We start from the raw sequence: 16,992 nt of genomic DNA, 5'->3' as shown, positions 1-16,992 counted from the left end.
CATATATTCAGAGCTACAAATGGTGCCAGAGAGAACCTCTGAGGGACCCTTTAGAGAACTGTCTCCCACACCTAACAGAAAGAGGACTGTAAGAGCAGAGAACTTACAATTAACAGCCATTAAACTGTCAGCCAGCAAACAGTATTTTCTCCATCCACAGCAGCAGTTCACACTGAAATTCAGCTGAACATCAAGTATACTGGAAAAGCCTTACTGCAAAACGGAAAGAACATCTGCTGATAGAGCCCGAGAAGGCAATAACAATGACAAATTCAGGGCTACCAACAGTGCTGTAGGGTAAAGCCACCAGCATCTTCCCATCATGAATCTCATGAAAGAAAAAGACCAATGTGACTGAACTATGAGGACACTTTCACTACATTATCTGTCATTTAGTATCAAGTAATTCTTCCATGATGTGGCTACATGCTTCTGCCTCTTTCCTCCCATCTACTGAAAACTTCAGGGCCACGACCTGGATGAATCCAAATCCAAATCCAAGAATCAGTCCTCACCGACAGAGCTCCCCACAAAGCATGAGCATTTACATGCACTCTCACTAAAGCAAAGGAGAGAAAAGCAGTGCTAAAATCCACTTCGGCTTTTTAGTATGTGAGGGAGAAACGTTCAAAAGAAAAACAGGAGCTAATAGCAATACAGAGAGCTTTTATACAAAAATGATGGCAAATTAAATATTTAAGAACAATCTGTCCTTGAAACCAAAATTACCCTTACTGCCTAGACACAGAAGTCACAGAACAGCTCACCAAACTACCTGACAATGAAGGAAAGAAACAACCCATCACCAGACCTTGCATCCGATAGAAATAGGGATTAAGGAATACTTTTAGAAACTCTCCCATTTCAGCAAATAAATTATGGAGATGCAGACAATCTCACTACTTGCTGCTCTGACAAGAGGAGGCTGAGCCAAGAAAAGAACTGTTCAATGTGCCATCACTGTTTCTGTAGTACAAGCTGGCTTCCATCAGTCATACTCTGCTTGGTCTCAGGCTTAGCTGTGGATTTTATACCTTTCCAATGGGAAGTTTCTTGCAGGAAAGGGCTGCATAAGAAGCCAGAGTCTTGAAGACGCAGGAAAATATGAACAGTTGAGGGGATGCAGTTGGGGGAAGTTTGACCATTAGATGCACATTCCATTTTCATTTGCTAATGTAAAAGGTCTTTTTTTCTTTCAGTACCTTTTAGCAATATGAAGCATGATGCCATCTTAACTTATATGATGAACAACAGCGAAGTTGCTTCCCAAAAACATTCCTTACTTTGCCTTTTATTTTCCTTTTAAAGCTGGAGAAGATATCAGTGGAAAATAACCCACTATAAGAATTCAAGCTGACTAGCCCATCAAACCAAGAAGCCAAAATAAAACAGTCTATTGGAGATATACTAGTTTCATCACTTCCAATTCCAACAAACTACCACAACAGGGGTGTTACAAACCACATGGTCCAGGCAACAGCTGTTTCTCAGGAGACATATGAAAAAAAAAAAATTGAAAAAATCAGGCAAGCTACCTCTGTCTCTGGGGCAACAATTTGTGCAGAAACCAGATATTTCACCTGTGAAACAGATTATTAGACCCACACTGTTGAGAAATGCTTATATACTTTATTTGCACGTTCCCAACAGTCCTGTGTTTTGTTTCCTGTTAGTATCATTACTCATTAGTATATTGGACACATGGCCTTCCAGTGTCATGCTTGCTCTGTGGCTGCAGAAAGATGATGATGCAACGTTGGTATCAATGCAGTCCACCTCAATACTATTGATAACACTGTTACTTATAAGAAAATGCCTGTGGCCCAGAGAACAATGAAGGCTTTTAAGGTATTTTAGAATTATTATTGTAAAAAAATAAGTGTACGTGAAGAAGGGTTGTTACTGGTTTGTTAGTGACTTTAATAGTATTGCCCCTTCTCTGAAATGGTTTCAGCATCCCAGCACCATGCAAGTTTCCATAGTACCTGACCTGCAGAAAATCTGACATGTTCATTTCTAATCTTCTGCAGGTAAAATATACAAGGGAGAAAACAAAGAACCACCTCAGCATCTGGGGGAGGGGACGGTAAAAAAAGCTCTGTGAAGTGATAAATGTATGATCTGAAACAGAACTTTGCCTATTAAATTACTGGAAGGAACCCCTCCTACATGCAGTAGTGCTGCTTGCCAGGGCTGGTTAGGGCAAACAGAACCTGGCCAAAGAACGGAATCTATTGCTCTGTGCTGCCATCTGGTTGTCCTTCCAAAAACGTGATGATCCAGTTAAAAGAATACATTGTCTGCTGGAACAGCCAGCAAATTCTGCTAATTCCCAAAAGACAATAGCAGGGGCTGTATCTAACCATGCAGTGAAGCAGAACTTCTGCTGATCCCATAAAGCCCTGCGTCCTATTCTGGCTGGTAATGCAACAGATGACTTCTAGCTAAGGGTTGTACCTTCATAGACCACAAAGAAGCCTTTGCCCAGGATGTTACTGCTGCTCCGGAACTCAATCCACAGTCGGCTGTCTGTGGAGATTACTGGTTCAGGGATCTTGTCACCACAAAATCTACCTAGAAGGCAGGAAAGAGACAATCAGGATCTCCTGGCTGACAGGCAGCACAGCATAGCAGGCACCTGTGGCTCTAGGAAGCAAACAGTCCATGGTCAAAGGAGCTCTGCTTGCATAAAACACACTTTCACTCCCACCACCTGTGCTTTTGAATGAGCTTCTTTCTTCTCCGGCCCTGTTAATTTATATTCTCTTCAATTATTAAATTAATAAAGGTTTTCTTCAGCTGGGAGCAGAATCCAGTAGTCATAGATGTGGCCTCTATTGCCTTGGTAAATTCAAAAAGGCTCTTGTTTCATTACATAATTGGGCAAATGAGCTGCCAAATGCAAATGGAGAACCATCTCCGCCCTTCTAAAGATGTGACATTAGGGAACATCCTTTCCACCAAGGGCGGGAAGCGATCACACTGATGAGAAAACATCTTTTATCTCGTCTTCTACTCTCACCTCTTCCCAGCTAGGTGTCAGCAGTCATTCAATCTCTTTCAAGAGAGACACCAGGAGCCTTTTTGCTCCATGGTTCACCCATCTGAGATTTTCTGCATGCATCAGCGCTGTTAAACACCCAAATCCTGCCAGCAAAGATGAATACTGAAAGTAAAGACCCAGATAGCATCTGCATCTCAAATAACCTCAACAGCCCTAATTTGGTGCTCCTCTACCTGTTCCATCCTCATGGAAACAGAGCAAGCACCAAGTACACACTGAGAGTTTTCAGTGCTAATATGTTTTCTCACTTCAACTGGCACCAGCAGAGCTATATACTGAATTAAACATGGTCTTGGCATCCTGTCCAACTGAATCCCCAGTAAGAATTTGACAGAGGGAGAGAGTAGTTCCTTCACCAGGTTTAAATCGGTCAAGACAGTGGTGATAGCAATCCTGGTCTTGCAATACCAGTGAAAGGTTTCTTTGAACAGTCTCCACCAAGTAAAAACCTGGTTAATGCCTTACCTACAAGACAGTACATTAGCTCCCATTAGCAGGCTGCACTGGTATTTCCCTGCACTGAATAAGGAGAAAGATAATTCAAGGTTTTATAGCTGACAGATAATTCAAGTTTTTTTTAGCTGTCGCTTTTCCTTTGCATAGGAGGGCAGAGCAGTGGGCACGAATCCTGTGTATTAAAAGCCTAGGAGTCCTTTGCTTAGTAGTCAGCTGTCCACAGTCAGCTACTGCCACTTCTGGCTCTGCCTGCCCTTTCTTCATCACTTGGCAGCCTCAGGAAGGCTATGACCTTCAAGGGTGCAAGAGTCCTGTGCCTGTGACAGGGCAGACAGTACAAATCAGAAGGTGAGTTGCAAACTTTGTTTCTCTTCAACAGCAGTTTCACCATCAACTTTTTTCTTTTGCGGAGTTAACCATCCAAATATTATCTCGGATCCTAGCTTTACTTGGCTATTCAGTTCTGAGCCTCTGTTGCCCCTAAGCTGCCCAGCACTGTTGGGGCAGCGGGGTAGCCCTGCAGTGTACCAACAGCATATCCCATCTCCATTTCCAAAGGGGATGCTAACAAACAGCATCAGCACTGCAAAGTTCCTTCCTCTAGGGTCACTGAGCAACTGCCTCCTGGATTTAGACTTGGAGTTTAACAAGGGTGTCAGGGAGAGGAAACACAGATGAGGAACAAGAATGAGCAAAATCCTCAGAGTGTGATAAAGGGCCCATTCATAAAAAGTTATACACCATTTAAAGGCTGGGTTTTCACACACTTCCCTGGGAAAATATGCAGTGCACATGTATTTTTCTCTCTCTGTAAGAAGCCCATGCTTTCACAATTCACACTAATCCTCCTCCCTGCCTCCCACTGAATTGCCATCTATCTGCCTCTTCCGAGCTAATTTCATGGGCTCAGCCCCTTGCGGGAGCCATGGTCACTCAAGCAGTGTTTCCTTCCAGATGGAAACACTCACAAGTCCACCTGCATTAGGGGGACGGCGAGGTGCTTGGCTTCTGAAATACCTTTAAATTACTCAGCAGACAAAATAAATAATGACAAGCTAAGCTGCAGCTGCTGGAGCAATGTTACCTGAGGTATGTGCTGCAGAAAACAGCAATTAACACTGCCAACCTCAAAACAGGCAGGAAGCAGGAAACCCAGCTGCCAACTCTGCACGGCAAGGCAGACCCACAGAAACCCCTAGAGGGTATCACGGCTTCAGCCTCAGCGATACCCCTGGTACCAGGGCTGGGATGACCAGCAGGGCCAAGGCAAGCACCCAGATCTCCCTAAGCCCAACGACTCCACATTTACCAGCCCAGTCCTGTGCTGCAGTACGGGCCATGGTACTCTAGTGCAGCTGGTGCACTAGACTCCTAACTGCTCACTCAGTGTGGGAGATTTGCAGCAATGATAGCAGGAGGCAGAGGAACAGGGAAGATGAGGGGAAGCTGCAGTTCCTTGAGATCTTTGGGAGCAAGAGCGGAATAGAACCCTTGCACAGTCTGATATCCTAGGCATGGTTTAGGAAGTTCCCTGCTAGAAATGCAGAGCCCTAAAATACAAACTACTGTGTATTTGTAAATAGAAATATTTGACAAGCAATAGCAAGAGAGAAGGTCAGGAGCTGTATGGCTGCTTTGTACTGACTACCTGACCCAGGTCTTAGGAAAAAGTGATAATAAAACTCCAGATGCCCCATTTTTAATCCCAGTCATGCCCCTGACTCATTTCCCTTTCCATCTCAGTTCTCAAGCTGGAAGAGGAAGGAATAAAGGTTTTCAAGTACACATCATTTGTTATGAATACAGCATGCTGACATCTCTGCATAGAGACATTAATGACTGGCCAATGCACGGGCCGTACGAAGGCTCCTTCCAGGTAAAGGAAAGTTTGTATCTGGGCTTTTCCCCTGCAATAAGCTTCAAGAAAAACATACAAAATGCAATTAAAATGAAATAGCTGCTCACCCAGTAAAGGAGCTTTTCTCCAGTAGCCATCACGCACTTCCACATAGTCATACCAGCAAAGGCGACTTTTAAATAGGTCCATTGATGTGAAGTTCAACATAATCTGGAAGGAGAAAGTACACACTTCTCTTTAGGAAGGGAGCTGCTTTAAAGAGAAGACTCTTCAGCTTAGGTGCTTCACCTCTACTACAGTGGTGTATAAGTGCGTAGGCAGGAAATGGCAGGAGCCCAGCATGGGACTGGGCTTGCAGGTGACAAAACCAGCAAGATGCTTGCTGCAAAATGAGCAAGCTCTACTCTTCTTTGTTCAACTTCTTGTCTTAAGTATGTCTTCAGGGTGGTCCTCAGCAAAACTGTTCTGCCAAGGAGCTTCCAAACAGGGCTGTGTATTCTTGCAGCCTGGTATGGCATAAAAGGCCTGAAGGGCTGGGATTAGTGGATTAAGGAAGATTTCATTTCCACTGGAAGATCAATAAAACAAAAGATGCTGGGAAGAAAGTGGACAGGGTAGCTGAATGATGCACAGTGGGGCTTGTTGTTTCAAGATTGGGAGCAAGAGACCCTGACAGGGACATTTTGCCTGTATGACAGGGGCAGCCACCAATTGCACTCACAGCTCCTCAGCTCCCTCGGGACCTCAGCCTGCTGGCACATTTTATCTAACCTACCTCTGAAAGGACAGTGCTGGTGCTCAGGAGCCTTTCCAGGCTCCATCCCTGCACTCCTGCTGTGCAGAGATGTACAGCACCAGCTTTTGGCACCTACTAACACTGTCATCACAAGCAAAACCATACACAAGGAAAGTGCAGAGTACACCTTATGCTGGTGTGGCACCTACCTTTTCCCCTGGGGTCACCGAGATCCTCCAGACACAGTGGGAGTAGGAGGGGTAGCCATTTGGAAAGCCAGGGGCTGAGAAATTCCCTGTTGAGTCCTGCAAAGTCTCTCCGCAAGCTGTGAGAGAGGGGAAAAAAACAGCAACAAGGAGTGACCCTCTGAAAGACACTAGGGTCTACCAGAACATTTGCACACGGCTGCTTTGTGCAGGTTAGTGGCTGGTACTCTAAGGATGCTCATTCATGGTACTGGCCAAGGGTCATTGACCACTCGAGACCCCGCCAAAGGGGTGATGTGAAATTTGTTAGGATTCCCAGGATGGAAGATTATCAGTGCAAGGACACAGGGGAAACAGGCTTTAAAAAGACATCCTTCCTCCATCTTTCTTCCATGTGTCCACATTTTTAGGTTTCAGCCCTACTGAGGAATAGCTCATCCACTAATTAAATGCAAAATATTAAACTCACCCCACCTCACATCCCCAAGATTGTCAGTAAATCTGTTTTCCCTTCAATATAAGCTGGTCGATTTATTTTATCTTAGTTATTATTGTTAAGTATCTCTTGGGGGGGAGGGGTGTTAAAACATCCTAACAAAAGCAGGGTAGGCCCCACTACTCTCATGCTTTGGCTGTCTAGAACCTATCCTGCTGTCACACTGCGGGTGAATACTGCAGGTCGCTCTGCTTTCCTGTTCTTGTGGCCTGCTACAGCTGATGAAATGTAGATGCCAGAGTGACTTTTGGGAAGCACATAATGTGTACATGCGTATGTATGTTCCTTTAAGGAACTGCAGCTTCCAACACCTGGGAAAGTTGCGACTACTGTGCTGCCTGCTCTCTGAGCCAGGAGGACTGAGCTGGAACAAGGAAGACCATCTGCAGAGCAGCTGACTGGCTAGGTAGGGGAATCACAAATAGCAAAGCTCCCATTTCTCTCACAGTGCTCGACAGACACATGCAAATATCCATCCCTAGAAGCAGAGACCTAGACTTGCCTGCTTTCCAGTCATTTTTTTGAATTCCATAACCTGATGACGTTATAAAGCTGCCTTTGACCTGCAACTTGATTTCCTCAGTGATGGTAAGGAAGCTCCAAAAAATCCCTTATTAAGCAGCACTGCATTGAAAGATCTGATATGGCCAAACATCTGGTTTCCTTTCTCATTAAAATGCCAGGGGATGTTCCTCTGCCTGATGCTGTTACACACTCACTAACTTTTCAGTTACGATCACATTTAGACGAGTGAGTTGGAAGTTGGAAGTGAAAAGAGACTGGTCCCATTCAAAAAGTTTAATATCTTCAAAAAAGGCAGAGAGAGTTACCTAGACTAGAAATTCATAATTTCTCTGAAGCAGTTTGACCCACAGTTTGATAGGTCAGACTAGATGAACAATAGACAGAGGCACAAAAAGTGATTTTTCTCAACCAAACAGCTCCTAGGGGTGCTCTGGAAGGTGCAGTCATTACTAGGAACAAGTTGCATATATTTCAAGGCACAGGTCAGCAAGGGATCTGGCAAAGAGATCCTATCAGGAAAGCCAAAGGTATTTTAAATCACTAGAAAAAAGCATCACTAAGCAGAACAGGCAGGTAAACGCACACATTATCTACAGAAGAATGAAGAAAAATGAGAGTCCAAAGCCTTGACACTAGTTCTTCCCTCTCAAGCAGTTTTGAGGCCTGTGAACTCCCCTTACCATTATGCAATTCAAAGCAGCATTGCACAGGAAGTTTTAGTTTCCATTCTGCAGAAATAGCTAATACCCTCCCACCTCTCCCAGCATGTTCGGCAGGTGATGCTCTCTGTATTCTTCAGGTGGGCAGAAAACGGTGCTTGTGAGAGGTAATGATCTGCATGAATTGGAGAAGAAATCCGGACTTCTATTTGCAGAATAAATACACTTTTCTTCCTTTCTACCTCTTGCAAAGTTGCCTTACTTTGTTATCTGTTTCAGAATCTGTCAGGATAATTCCAGCTCCCAGGACACTCCTAGGACCCTCTACCAGGAAACACATGCTGCCTCAGCAGATAAACCTCTCAAGGAAGCTGAGTCCCAGCCACATTTATCCTGAGGACAGCAAGCACTCTTCAGCTAATCCTCTGCTTCACCACTGGTCAATGCATGGTCTGGAGTGGCCACCAACTTAGGATGGCTCTAGGAAGGCCAATATGTGACAAGGTGTCCCTATAAAGAGGGGATTCCAACCCATAACTCACCAAGATATGTAAATATTGTTCTTCTCTGCCCAAAGATCTATTTAAACAAAAATGCCCCCCACGAAATGATAAAGAAAGCTCTAAATTACTGGGATAACATACTACATTACCATAATGACATAGGACAAAGAGGATTACCACCCACTGCTGAAGCACAGTGAAGGTTTCTTACAGACCAGACTTAATTATCTTAAGTGTAATTACACAGCAAGACTGTGTAATTATGGAACAGGTACTAATGTATCTACTACCAAACACTGCTCTGCTAAAACATCATGAAAGCTAACTATACAAACCTTGCACAGGAAACTCTCCAGACAGGCTGGGAGAGGCTGGTCTTTCAGCACAGAGGAAAGTGATTGCCTGCACATGCAGGAGGAAATAGGATAATAATAAGTAATGCATATTTTTGTGTAGAGCACAATCTCTTGCAGAGCACATCAATAAGACATACAATTATACTTCACTTAGTAGTAAAGTAACTTTGTAGTAACTTCTTTACTTAGTAGTAGAGAAACCAACAGGCCCAATAAAACTAGTGCAAGGTAATTGTGGGATCAAGAAACTGAGCTGAGGTGGGGTTTGCACATGATGAAGAAGCTGTTGTGCACACAAGCTGCTAGAGAGGGACAGAACTGAAAGGCAAGGTAGAAAAGGTTAATGCTTCAGAAGTCGTTTGTAAATTAAGTACTTGAGGGACAGACACTTACTACTCATGGGCTGGTTATTAGTACACTACATCTTTTTGAAGTTGCACAGAGAATTGGATAACATAAAACAGGACCATTCTCAACTCACAGTTTAATCATCCCTGCACGGTCAGCTCAGCCACACAGACCTTTTTCCTTCAGCATAGCACAAGACCCCAGGATATGCTATTTTAACATCTTTTGTAGGGACTGTACTCATCAAACCCTCAACCACGCAGCCATATCAAACCTAGTGTGTACTACTATGCAGCAGAACGCAGCTTGCCTTCTAGAAATTCCTTCAGCAAATTTCATCTGGTTTCACCTGGCTTGGCACTAACTTTAACCCAGCAGGTATAAGCTTCGGGGAATTAAAAGCCATTTACAACAGCAGGTGTTTAGAATGGAAAAGTTAAGACAGCCCTAAGTGTAGCAGCCACAAGAGCTCCAGTCTAATGAGTTGTAGAGTTCTGTTTCTTACAATAAACACAGCAGCTGTTCTGCCTTGTACCACGTAACTCATCTTCTACCTCTTTTTGGTGGGTATTTTCTCAGGTGGATAACCTCTTTCTAAAAAGGAAACTGTCATTCAGCTTCTGCAGTATGTTGCGTTTACCTAAAAATCCTCAGCTTTATCACCGAAAAAAAGTTGTCCTCAAACTGAAGTCTCATTCAGACCCTGCTGGACCATACAAGCCCTTTCATTTTGAACTCCTGTGCTTTGCATGTTGCTGTGGAAGAGAATTTTTCAATCTATAGATTCAAATTGCAGCTGCAGATGTTAATGCTAAATATGTTAAATGCTAAAGATGTTAAATATACTGCACCCCTTGTCCTCAAATGCAACCTGTGTATAAATTTTGATGCAAAGAAAAAAGGAAATAATAATAAAACAATAGATATTAGAAGAAAATTTGTTTAGTAGGTTTAAAGCTCTAATCATTCTGCTGCCAAACATTTCCTTTAGCCTCTGCTAAAGTTTTGTGGAAAAAAAATCCTAGAAGTAGAAAAGTTCTACTTTGCAAGTGAAAAACTTGAGACTCAGAAAGTTCTTCATTTTAATGAGAGTTGCTTTGTAGCTTTTAGTTTGACTTTAACTTCAGGCCAAAGTTTCTCAAGAAATCTCAGTCTGTAGTTGATGCTTCCAGCTATGGGAATGAAAAGCCTGCTTGGATTAAGTCTGACTCCGTCAAAAAACACGTTATAAGACATCTCTTTTTTTTTTTTTTTTCTTTTCTTTAGTTTAAGTAAACCACTCTCTAAACTAATCTGTGAGAGAATTTTCCAAGAACTACATCTTGTTCAACTAAAACCTTTTTTCAATGTTATTCCTTCAAGCCTCAGCACAATACACCATAATCACAGAGATACGCTCAGGGTTTCCTTAAGGCTCTCTCCTGCGACTGCATATAAACCACTCAACAGCTGTTTGGTGGCAGGTGTACAGAGACTCCAGCCCACCAGACATCCCTCTGCCACTTTGCTGACTCCTAGTCCACACTCTGTTCATGGTCTTGTACATCAATTTCATTTTCTACAGAGCCTACACGCTAATTCTAGACAGTGTATTTATACAAAACCAATAGCAAAGCACAAGCCTCGTCCTAGTCCCTCTCTGCAGCCTACTCTAGCTCCCCTTACGATTTTCAGTAGAGAAGACTGGACAAACCCGAATCCCTAAACCAAACAGGAGTACTGGCAAACTACTAATAGGAGACATATGTTAGGCAAGCTCACTTCTCCCACAGCTCCAGCTTGAAGTATTTGATGATCTACATTTCCTGAGTTCCTTTCATAAAACAGATTGTCACAGTGCTCTCAAAGTCCAATACCTTCCAGATAAACTGTGTGGCTACAATAAAGCTGGAGCCATCGCCAAAAGCCATATTTACCTGGGCATTTGTACAACTTCCTTGCCTGAGCGATATCTCCCCGACTCAGGCGAATACGCTGACCAATAGTTGGCCGGACTCCATTATCATCACGACGGGGAAGGATGGTGTCGAGAAAAACCCCTCTAAAGGGAACAACAGAGAGACAAAGAGCAGTGAAGTAGGGAAAATTATAAGATGCACAGAAAGCCACCCTGGCAGGCCTCCCACAACATCCCCTTGGTCATACATCCCATGCTAACAAGCAAGAGTAATGCATATTATGATAAACACACATCTTGAGGTGGCCTTCTTCCTATAGCGGATAGCTTAAAAATGTACAGGTAAGTCTGCCAAGCCAGTAAATTCCTCTTTTGATATACCAAGATTGTCTCTGCCTCTGTCTGAGTCCATACAGACTCCTTGCCATAAATCAGAAAAGGCCATGAAATGCTCTTCCAGACGGTTTATGGCACATGAAGTACAGACTGGACACTTAAACCAAAGGAGCAGAGGGAACAGGAGTTTGGTAGCAGATGGGGTTGGACTGATAGTGACTGTCACTTGCTACAGACAAGAATAAAAGATCAAGTGTTCTACCTTTGTTCTGTATGAGTTTCCAAGCTAATAACTCCATTTCTCTCTGCCTCTTTTTCCTCACTATTTCTTCCCTGTGGTACTTCATGCTCAGGAACTCCCTACTGCCTGCACTTCTGATCTCAGTCCAAAAAAGGATTTAAGTTCACTTCCATCAAAATGCAAAGTCCAAGCATCCAAGCAAGAGTTTGCACACAAGACAGACCCTAAGGCAGCAGTAGGTACAGCAGGGTTGAAGTGGAAGGGAAGAATCAGAAACCTGGAACTAAATTTCAAGCCCTCAAGGCAAGGCTGTCTAGTCCACAGAAACCGTTTCACTGCACCCGTGAATGTCTAACAGCCTTGGCAGTGCCAATGCTAATAGTGAGCTTAAAACTTCGGCATCAGCTCTGGGAGGCAGACTTCTCTTTCTGAAGGACAGGATAGAGTCTGTAGAGTCCAATAGGAAATCAAGGAAGAAACAATAACATTAGCACTGCTTAGTCCTGATACAAGAGTCTTCAAGTATGGGTTAAGCTCTAAGTACAAAAGTAACCCTGTTCATTAGGCTGCTCAGCTATTTAAGAGCCTTGGGAAGGAGTTTGAGAGGGGTTTTTTTGTATTGGTTTACTTTCAAAGAAATATTGCAAGCGGAGTATTTGGATCACAGCCATCCAGAGCTGCAGCCAGTATTCTTGAAAAGAAAATATAATTATATTAATCATATTTTGTGGGGGGAAATTCTTTTGTAAATATTCAAACTGAAGGAAGAAAATAGAGGGTAAGGAATTCAACCTGTTTTAAAAACTAGAATTGACTCTTGCATGGGGGATGTTGGGGTTTTCTTCAGTGCACTAAAATCAGTGCTTACAAGCTCTGAGGTGAGCCCATCAGATTTGGATTGACAAATTCAGGCTGGCAATCTACATGTCAGCTGCACGCTTGAGGCTGAGTTTATTTAACTTATTTACTTTATTTAACTTATGTATCAAAAATAATCCTCTAATTTCAGAAATGTCATGAACAGAGAAACATATCAATATGTTCACAGTAAATTTTCAAGTTTCCTCAGGTGTTCACAGTAGAACTCCACATTTGGCAGGGACATACTTTTGTGGCGAGTGAAATGCTCTCTGCAGATCTCCAGGTTCAACCAGGGAAGAATGGCAAAGTTTAACAGAGAAAGCACCACTTAGACACACAAATCTTTGATTATTTTTCCCATTCCAGCCCTCATGACTATGTATTCACAGCCCACAGCCTCCCGTGCATAGCATACGTCTGGAGTATTACTCACAAAATGCAAACAAACCACAGCATCAAATTACGTTATGATCCCTTATTATCTGCCAAACATTACTTTTTCTTTTTTTTTTCTCCTAGAAGGCTGTACACTATTTTGGGACAGTAAGATTTTTAGTTTCACTTTTTCACCAACTGAATTTTGTAAGCACTGCTGAATGTGATTCCAAACAAGGAGGGAGTAAGCATAGTTTACTTTACAATCAAAGGAACTGAGAACAGAGGGAGAGTCTTTCTGGCCTAAACCACACAGGTCTCAGCAGTTCCATGCTGTCCACCCAAACCTCATCTGCTTAACAATGTCAAGTTGCACGTTTGGTTGGTTTCTCGAAGAGCACCGGCACTTTGGCTCATAAATTCATAAACACCAAGCAGACATCATTAAACAGAGCACCTCAGGAACTCAAACACCAGAACCATTCCTGAATGAGGTACCTAACCTCTCCTCCCAGAGGCAGGAAAAGAACCCAGGAGTCCTGGATGCCCTGTTCACCTGCTGTTTAGGCATGGCCAGAGCACATATCAGCTGCCCAATGCAGCGGTAAATCAAACACTACAATCCCCCATCCCCATCGCTACCAGCTAAGAACTATGGAGTTTGAGAAGATATATTCTCAAGAGTCATTATTATCCATATAGTGCCCTGAATGTGTAAACTGTCATACAAACATTATGAAATTATCAGCTGATCTCAAGAAATGCTTAACATCCACTGTCCTGTCTGAAGGCAACAGATACAGGTGCCTAAACACCACTCAAGAAAGCAGATATTCAGGGCAGGTTAAGCACTCAGTTGCAGATAGCTACATTTTGTTCCAACTCTGTACTTGTATCCCCATGTGCAGAAGAGAGGCAACATAAATCTAGTTCACACATCAAAAGTATGTATATATGTCTTGTGCAGGATTAGGATGACGTGTTGCAAATACATCAAGAAGATGCCCCTTGACATGCAGGCAGTGCTACCTGCATGCTGATTCAAACACAAGCTTTGCAGATGTCACAGTTTGTAACTCCAGGCTGAGCTGCCATGTCTACTAGCAAGAGGCTTAATGAATTAAGGTAACCCGCTGTTTGCCTAGGGCTCTGTAGAGGTTTAAACTCTCTTATTCCTAAGCTGCCATTTATGGATCTTGACAGCTGTAAAAGAAATTGTTTAATGAGACAGCAATATTCAATCTAATTTGCTGTCATGTCTGTAAGGAATGCACCAGGAAATAAAAGCCTGCAGCCACTCTTCAAAACAGGCAACTTTCTGACATAGACAAGAATAGAAATTCCCATGGTGGAAACTTGTTACTGCTGTCATTACAGTCTCTTGTGCCATACTCCTGTTCCTATTAGACACAGAGGCAAATGAGAAGTATGTTTCACTGTGAACTGAGAATAAGGAGTGACTCCTACAGCAATTTTTCAATTGCATAGGATTTGAGGCAGCATTTGACCATTGCAAACACCATATGATTTGGAATTATCAATATTCACAGAAGCTATAAACAACAAGGTTGCTTCAACACAATTATTCACAGACATGGCTTTGTGTACTTCACCACCTCCTCACTCACACACCCCATCTCCATTTGCAGTGTGCACACACCATCTTTTTCCAATGTGGATTTCCTGATGTCTGCTACTGCATTAACACACTCACAACAGACCTTCCCTTGCAGGCTCAAACGGGAGCTCTCTTCCATTCCTAGCCACTGATCTTAATGAAACTTGCTGGAATTTAGTATGTTCATGGGCTCTCTGCTTTTGTCGGTTTGGGTTGCAATCAGCCAGCACTTACAAAACTCAATAAGGTGGGAAGGAGACATGCATACACTCACGGATCTCTACTGATTGGTCAAACCAAGCATCGTTCCCTTAAAGGGGAAGCAGATGTCAAGACAGGTCTTGGTAAAGTAAAAGCCTGTTCCCAGCACTGCCTCTTTATGGTGAGTGCACAATCAGTCTACAGAGGCACTTAGTGCTCTGTTGAATTACTGCACAAAGATTGCTGCTGGGGTGAGGGTGGGTCATGGAGACAAAGGGCTTATAGGAAACAGACTTAAAAATCCTATTAAGCACTAATTTAAATTTAGAAGGATTCTTGCCATTTTTATCCCTTTTTGACCCAGCAGTGTTCTGAAAGACTCTGGATTCCAAGAAAAACAGACTGAAAGGTATCCACAATATAAATGGCAATAATGACTTAATCCTGCTTTTGTGTAAGACAGTTCTAACCTTCTAGAGCCTAGCAAATGCTGGAAGGGTTCAGGAGATGCCTCAGGGGAAGGGAAGTTGTTTGCTTTGGGTATCTGATCCAAAGAAACTCTTAAGGCTGCAAAGCACCCTTGCCCAGCCACCATCTCCTCCCATCTGAACAGTAGTTCTGTAGCAAGTTTGATAATTTTCCCTTGGCAGACCTAAGTTTCTGAAACAAAAGCACAAAACAAGAGGCTTGGCAATTCCATACAACTGGGGAGTAAGATGATTTAAAAAGCCCCAAAGACACATGTAATTTCTGCAACAAGAAGTTCTCAAGAGTGTGAATATTTGCACTCTGCCTCCCATCCCCTTTACTCATGGATTGTAGTGAAGGAAAGCTCTTGGGAAGGAGCAGTAGTGGGACGTATGGAAAAAAACTTCAAATCATGTAGCAATATGGAGCTGGTCATGCAGTAGCTCTTATTCCAAATACAGGACATAAGTAACTATGCCCGTTTCACCTCTCTATGCAGTAGAGCTGACTGATCACAAAATGGGCTGCATCTGGAGGGATGAGATGGGAGTCAAGGGCAAACAGCCTACAGAGAAATTGACCAGTTATTTGAGCAGGAACAAGACTGAAAACTTCTCCATGAATATCCCAGTCACATAAAATCACAGAGCTGCAGAAGCCATGATCTAAAGCACATGCATAAATGGTTAAAATAATAGTCAAACAACTAAAAATCATGATCTAGAGCTGAAATTCTCCCTTGACAAAGCTGCCAGAGATTCAGAAGGCAATATTGTGACTTGGAAGCATAAGCTGGACAACCAAGAGATTCAAAGGTGGTTTTTAGCACCCTTGAAGGTGGGCAGCTACATACACACATATATACACGCTGTCCGGAAAGGCTGCAAACCACACTAATGTGGCTTTGGAAGGTTTCTGAGATTATCAGCACTGGGTGAATATACTGGGGAAAGGAAAACAAGAGTCCACCATAATTCTCTTCATCGACCTTGCTTTTTCAAGTATTTTCCAGGCTTTGCAATGCAGCAGAGCAACTGCCACATCCATGCAACAGATCACAGGTCTCCTTCTAGGCTCCATGTATTCCATAGAGCCAATCACAGCTACTGAAAATAGCTCTAATGACATGCAACCCTGAATTTATCACCTGGAGAATGTGTTCCTAGCATAGTGCATGATGCTGTCAAAGTCATAGGTCTCTCCCAGTGAGTTCACTTCTCCAGCTTCCATCTTTAAAAAGTTGTATTCCTGACCTGTGACGCCAAACGACAAAGGGAACAATTACAGCTGGACATCCAAAATCTCTATTCATACAACTATTTTGACCCTTATTCTAGGTAAGGACTAGCAATATTTCTTCTCCTCCACCCCAGCTCACACACCACTATGGTTTTCCACAAGTCCATCAAGGAAGGTTTCCACCCGCCCAAAAGCCAGGTGGAACAACCTAAAGTGCTAGTTTACCTTGCTGTATATTCTCTCTGATGATTGTGACATGCTGGTCCCTGTCAGGCCGTGTGTGCTCATGCCAGAAACCCACCACATGACCCAGCTCATGCGCCACAATACCAAACTTGTCACAGTTCTTCCCAATAGATATAGCTTGAGGGCCCCCTCCTCGGCGACCCACATATGAGCAGCATCTGGAAAACAAAACCCATAAACCCATGCAGCAGAGCAGCGAATCAAGGAAATCTAAGAGACAAGAACAGGAGATGGCATCTGGCAGCATTCAGGACAGGCCAGCAGTTATGTACACTGTATGTACTTACGTAGATGTGTGTGCGT

At 43.1% G+C, this 16,992-nt stretch overlaps 1 protein-coding gene across 4 annotated transcripts in view; it reads right to left on the bottom strand.

Moving 5' to 3' along the window:
* LOC104067984 (tolloid-like protein 2) overlaps nt 1–16,992 on the bottom strand; it is a 92,822-nt gene that overhangs the window by 21,483 nt on the left and 54,347 nt on the right. For 3 of the 4 annotated variants that reach the window (XM_054070828.1, XM_054070829.1, XM_009570796.2), the window contains 6 exons: nt 16,669–16,847; nt 16,352–16,457; nt 11,124–11,248; nt 6,324–6,439; nt 5,486–5,588; nt 2,458–2,574 (listed from right to left, as the gene is read on the bottom strand). In XM_054070828.1, the coding sequence (XP_053926803.1) occupies nt 2,458–2,574; nt 5,486–5,588; nt 6,324–6,439; nt 11,124–11,248; nt 16,352–16,457; nt 16,669–16,847 (746 nt within the window). The remainder of the gene's footprint in view (nt 1–2,457; nt 2,575–5,485; nt 5,589–6,323; nt 6,440–11,123; nt 11,249–16,351; nt 16,458–16,668; nt 16,848–16,992) is intronic. The other variant, XM_054070830.1, reaches the window with a different exon arrangement.

Source organism: Cuculus canorus, chromosome 7 (assembly GCF_017976375.1).
Source record: "Cuculus canorus isolate bCucCan1 chromosome 7, bCucCan1.pri, whole genome shotgun sequence".
NCBI classification, from domain to species: Eukaryota; Metazoa; Chordata; class Aves; order Cuculiformes; family Cuculidae; genus Cuculus; species Cuculus canorus.
Note: the sequence above shows the minus strand (reverse complement) of the source record. Positions and strands in the feature narration are given on the sequence as shown.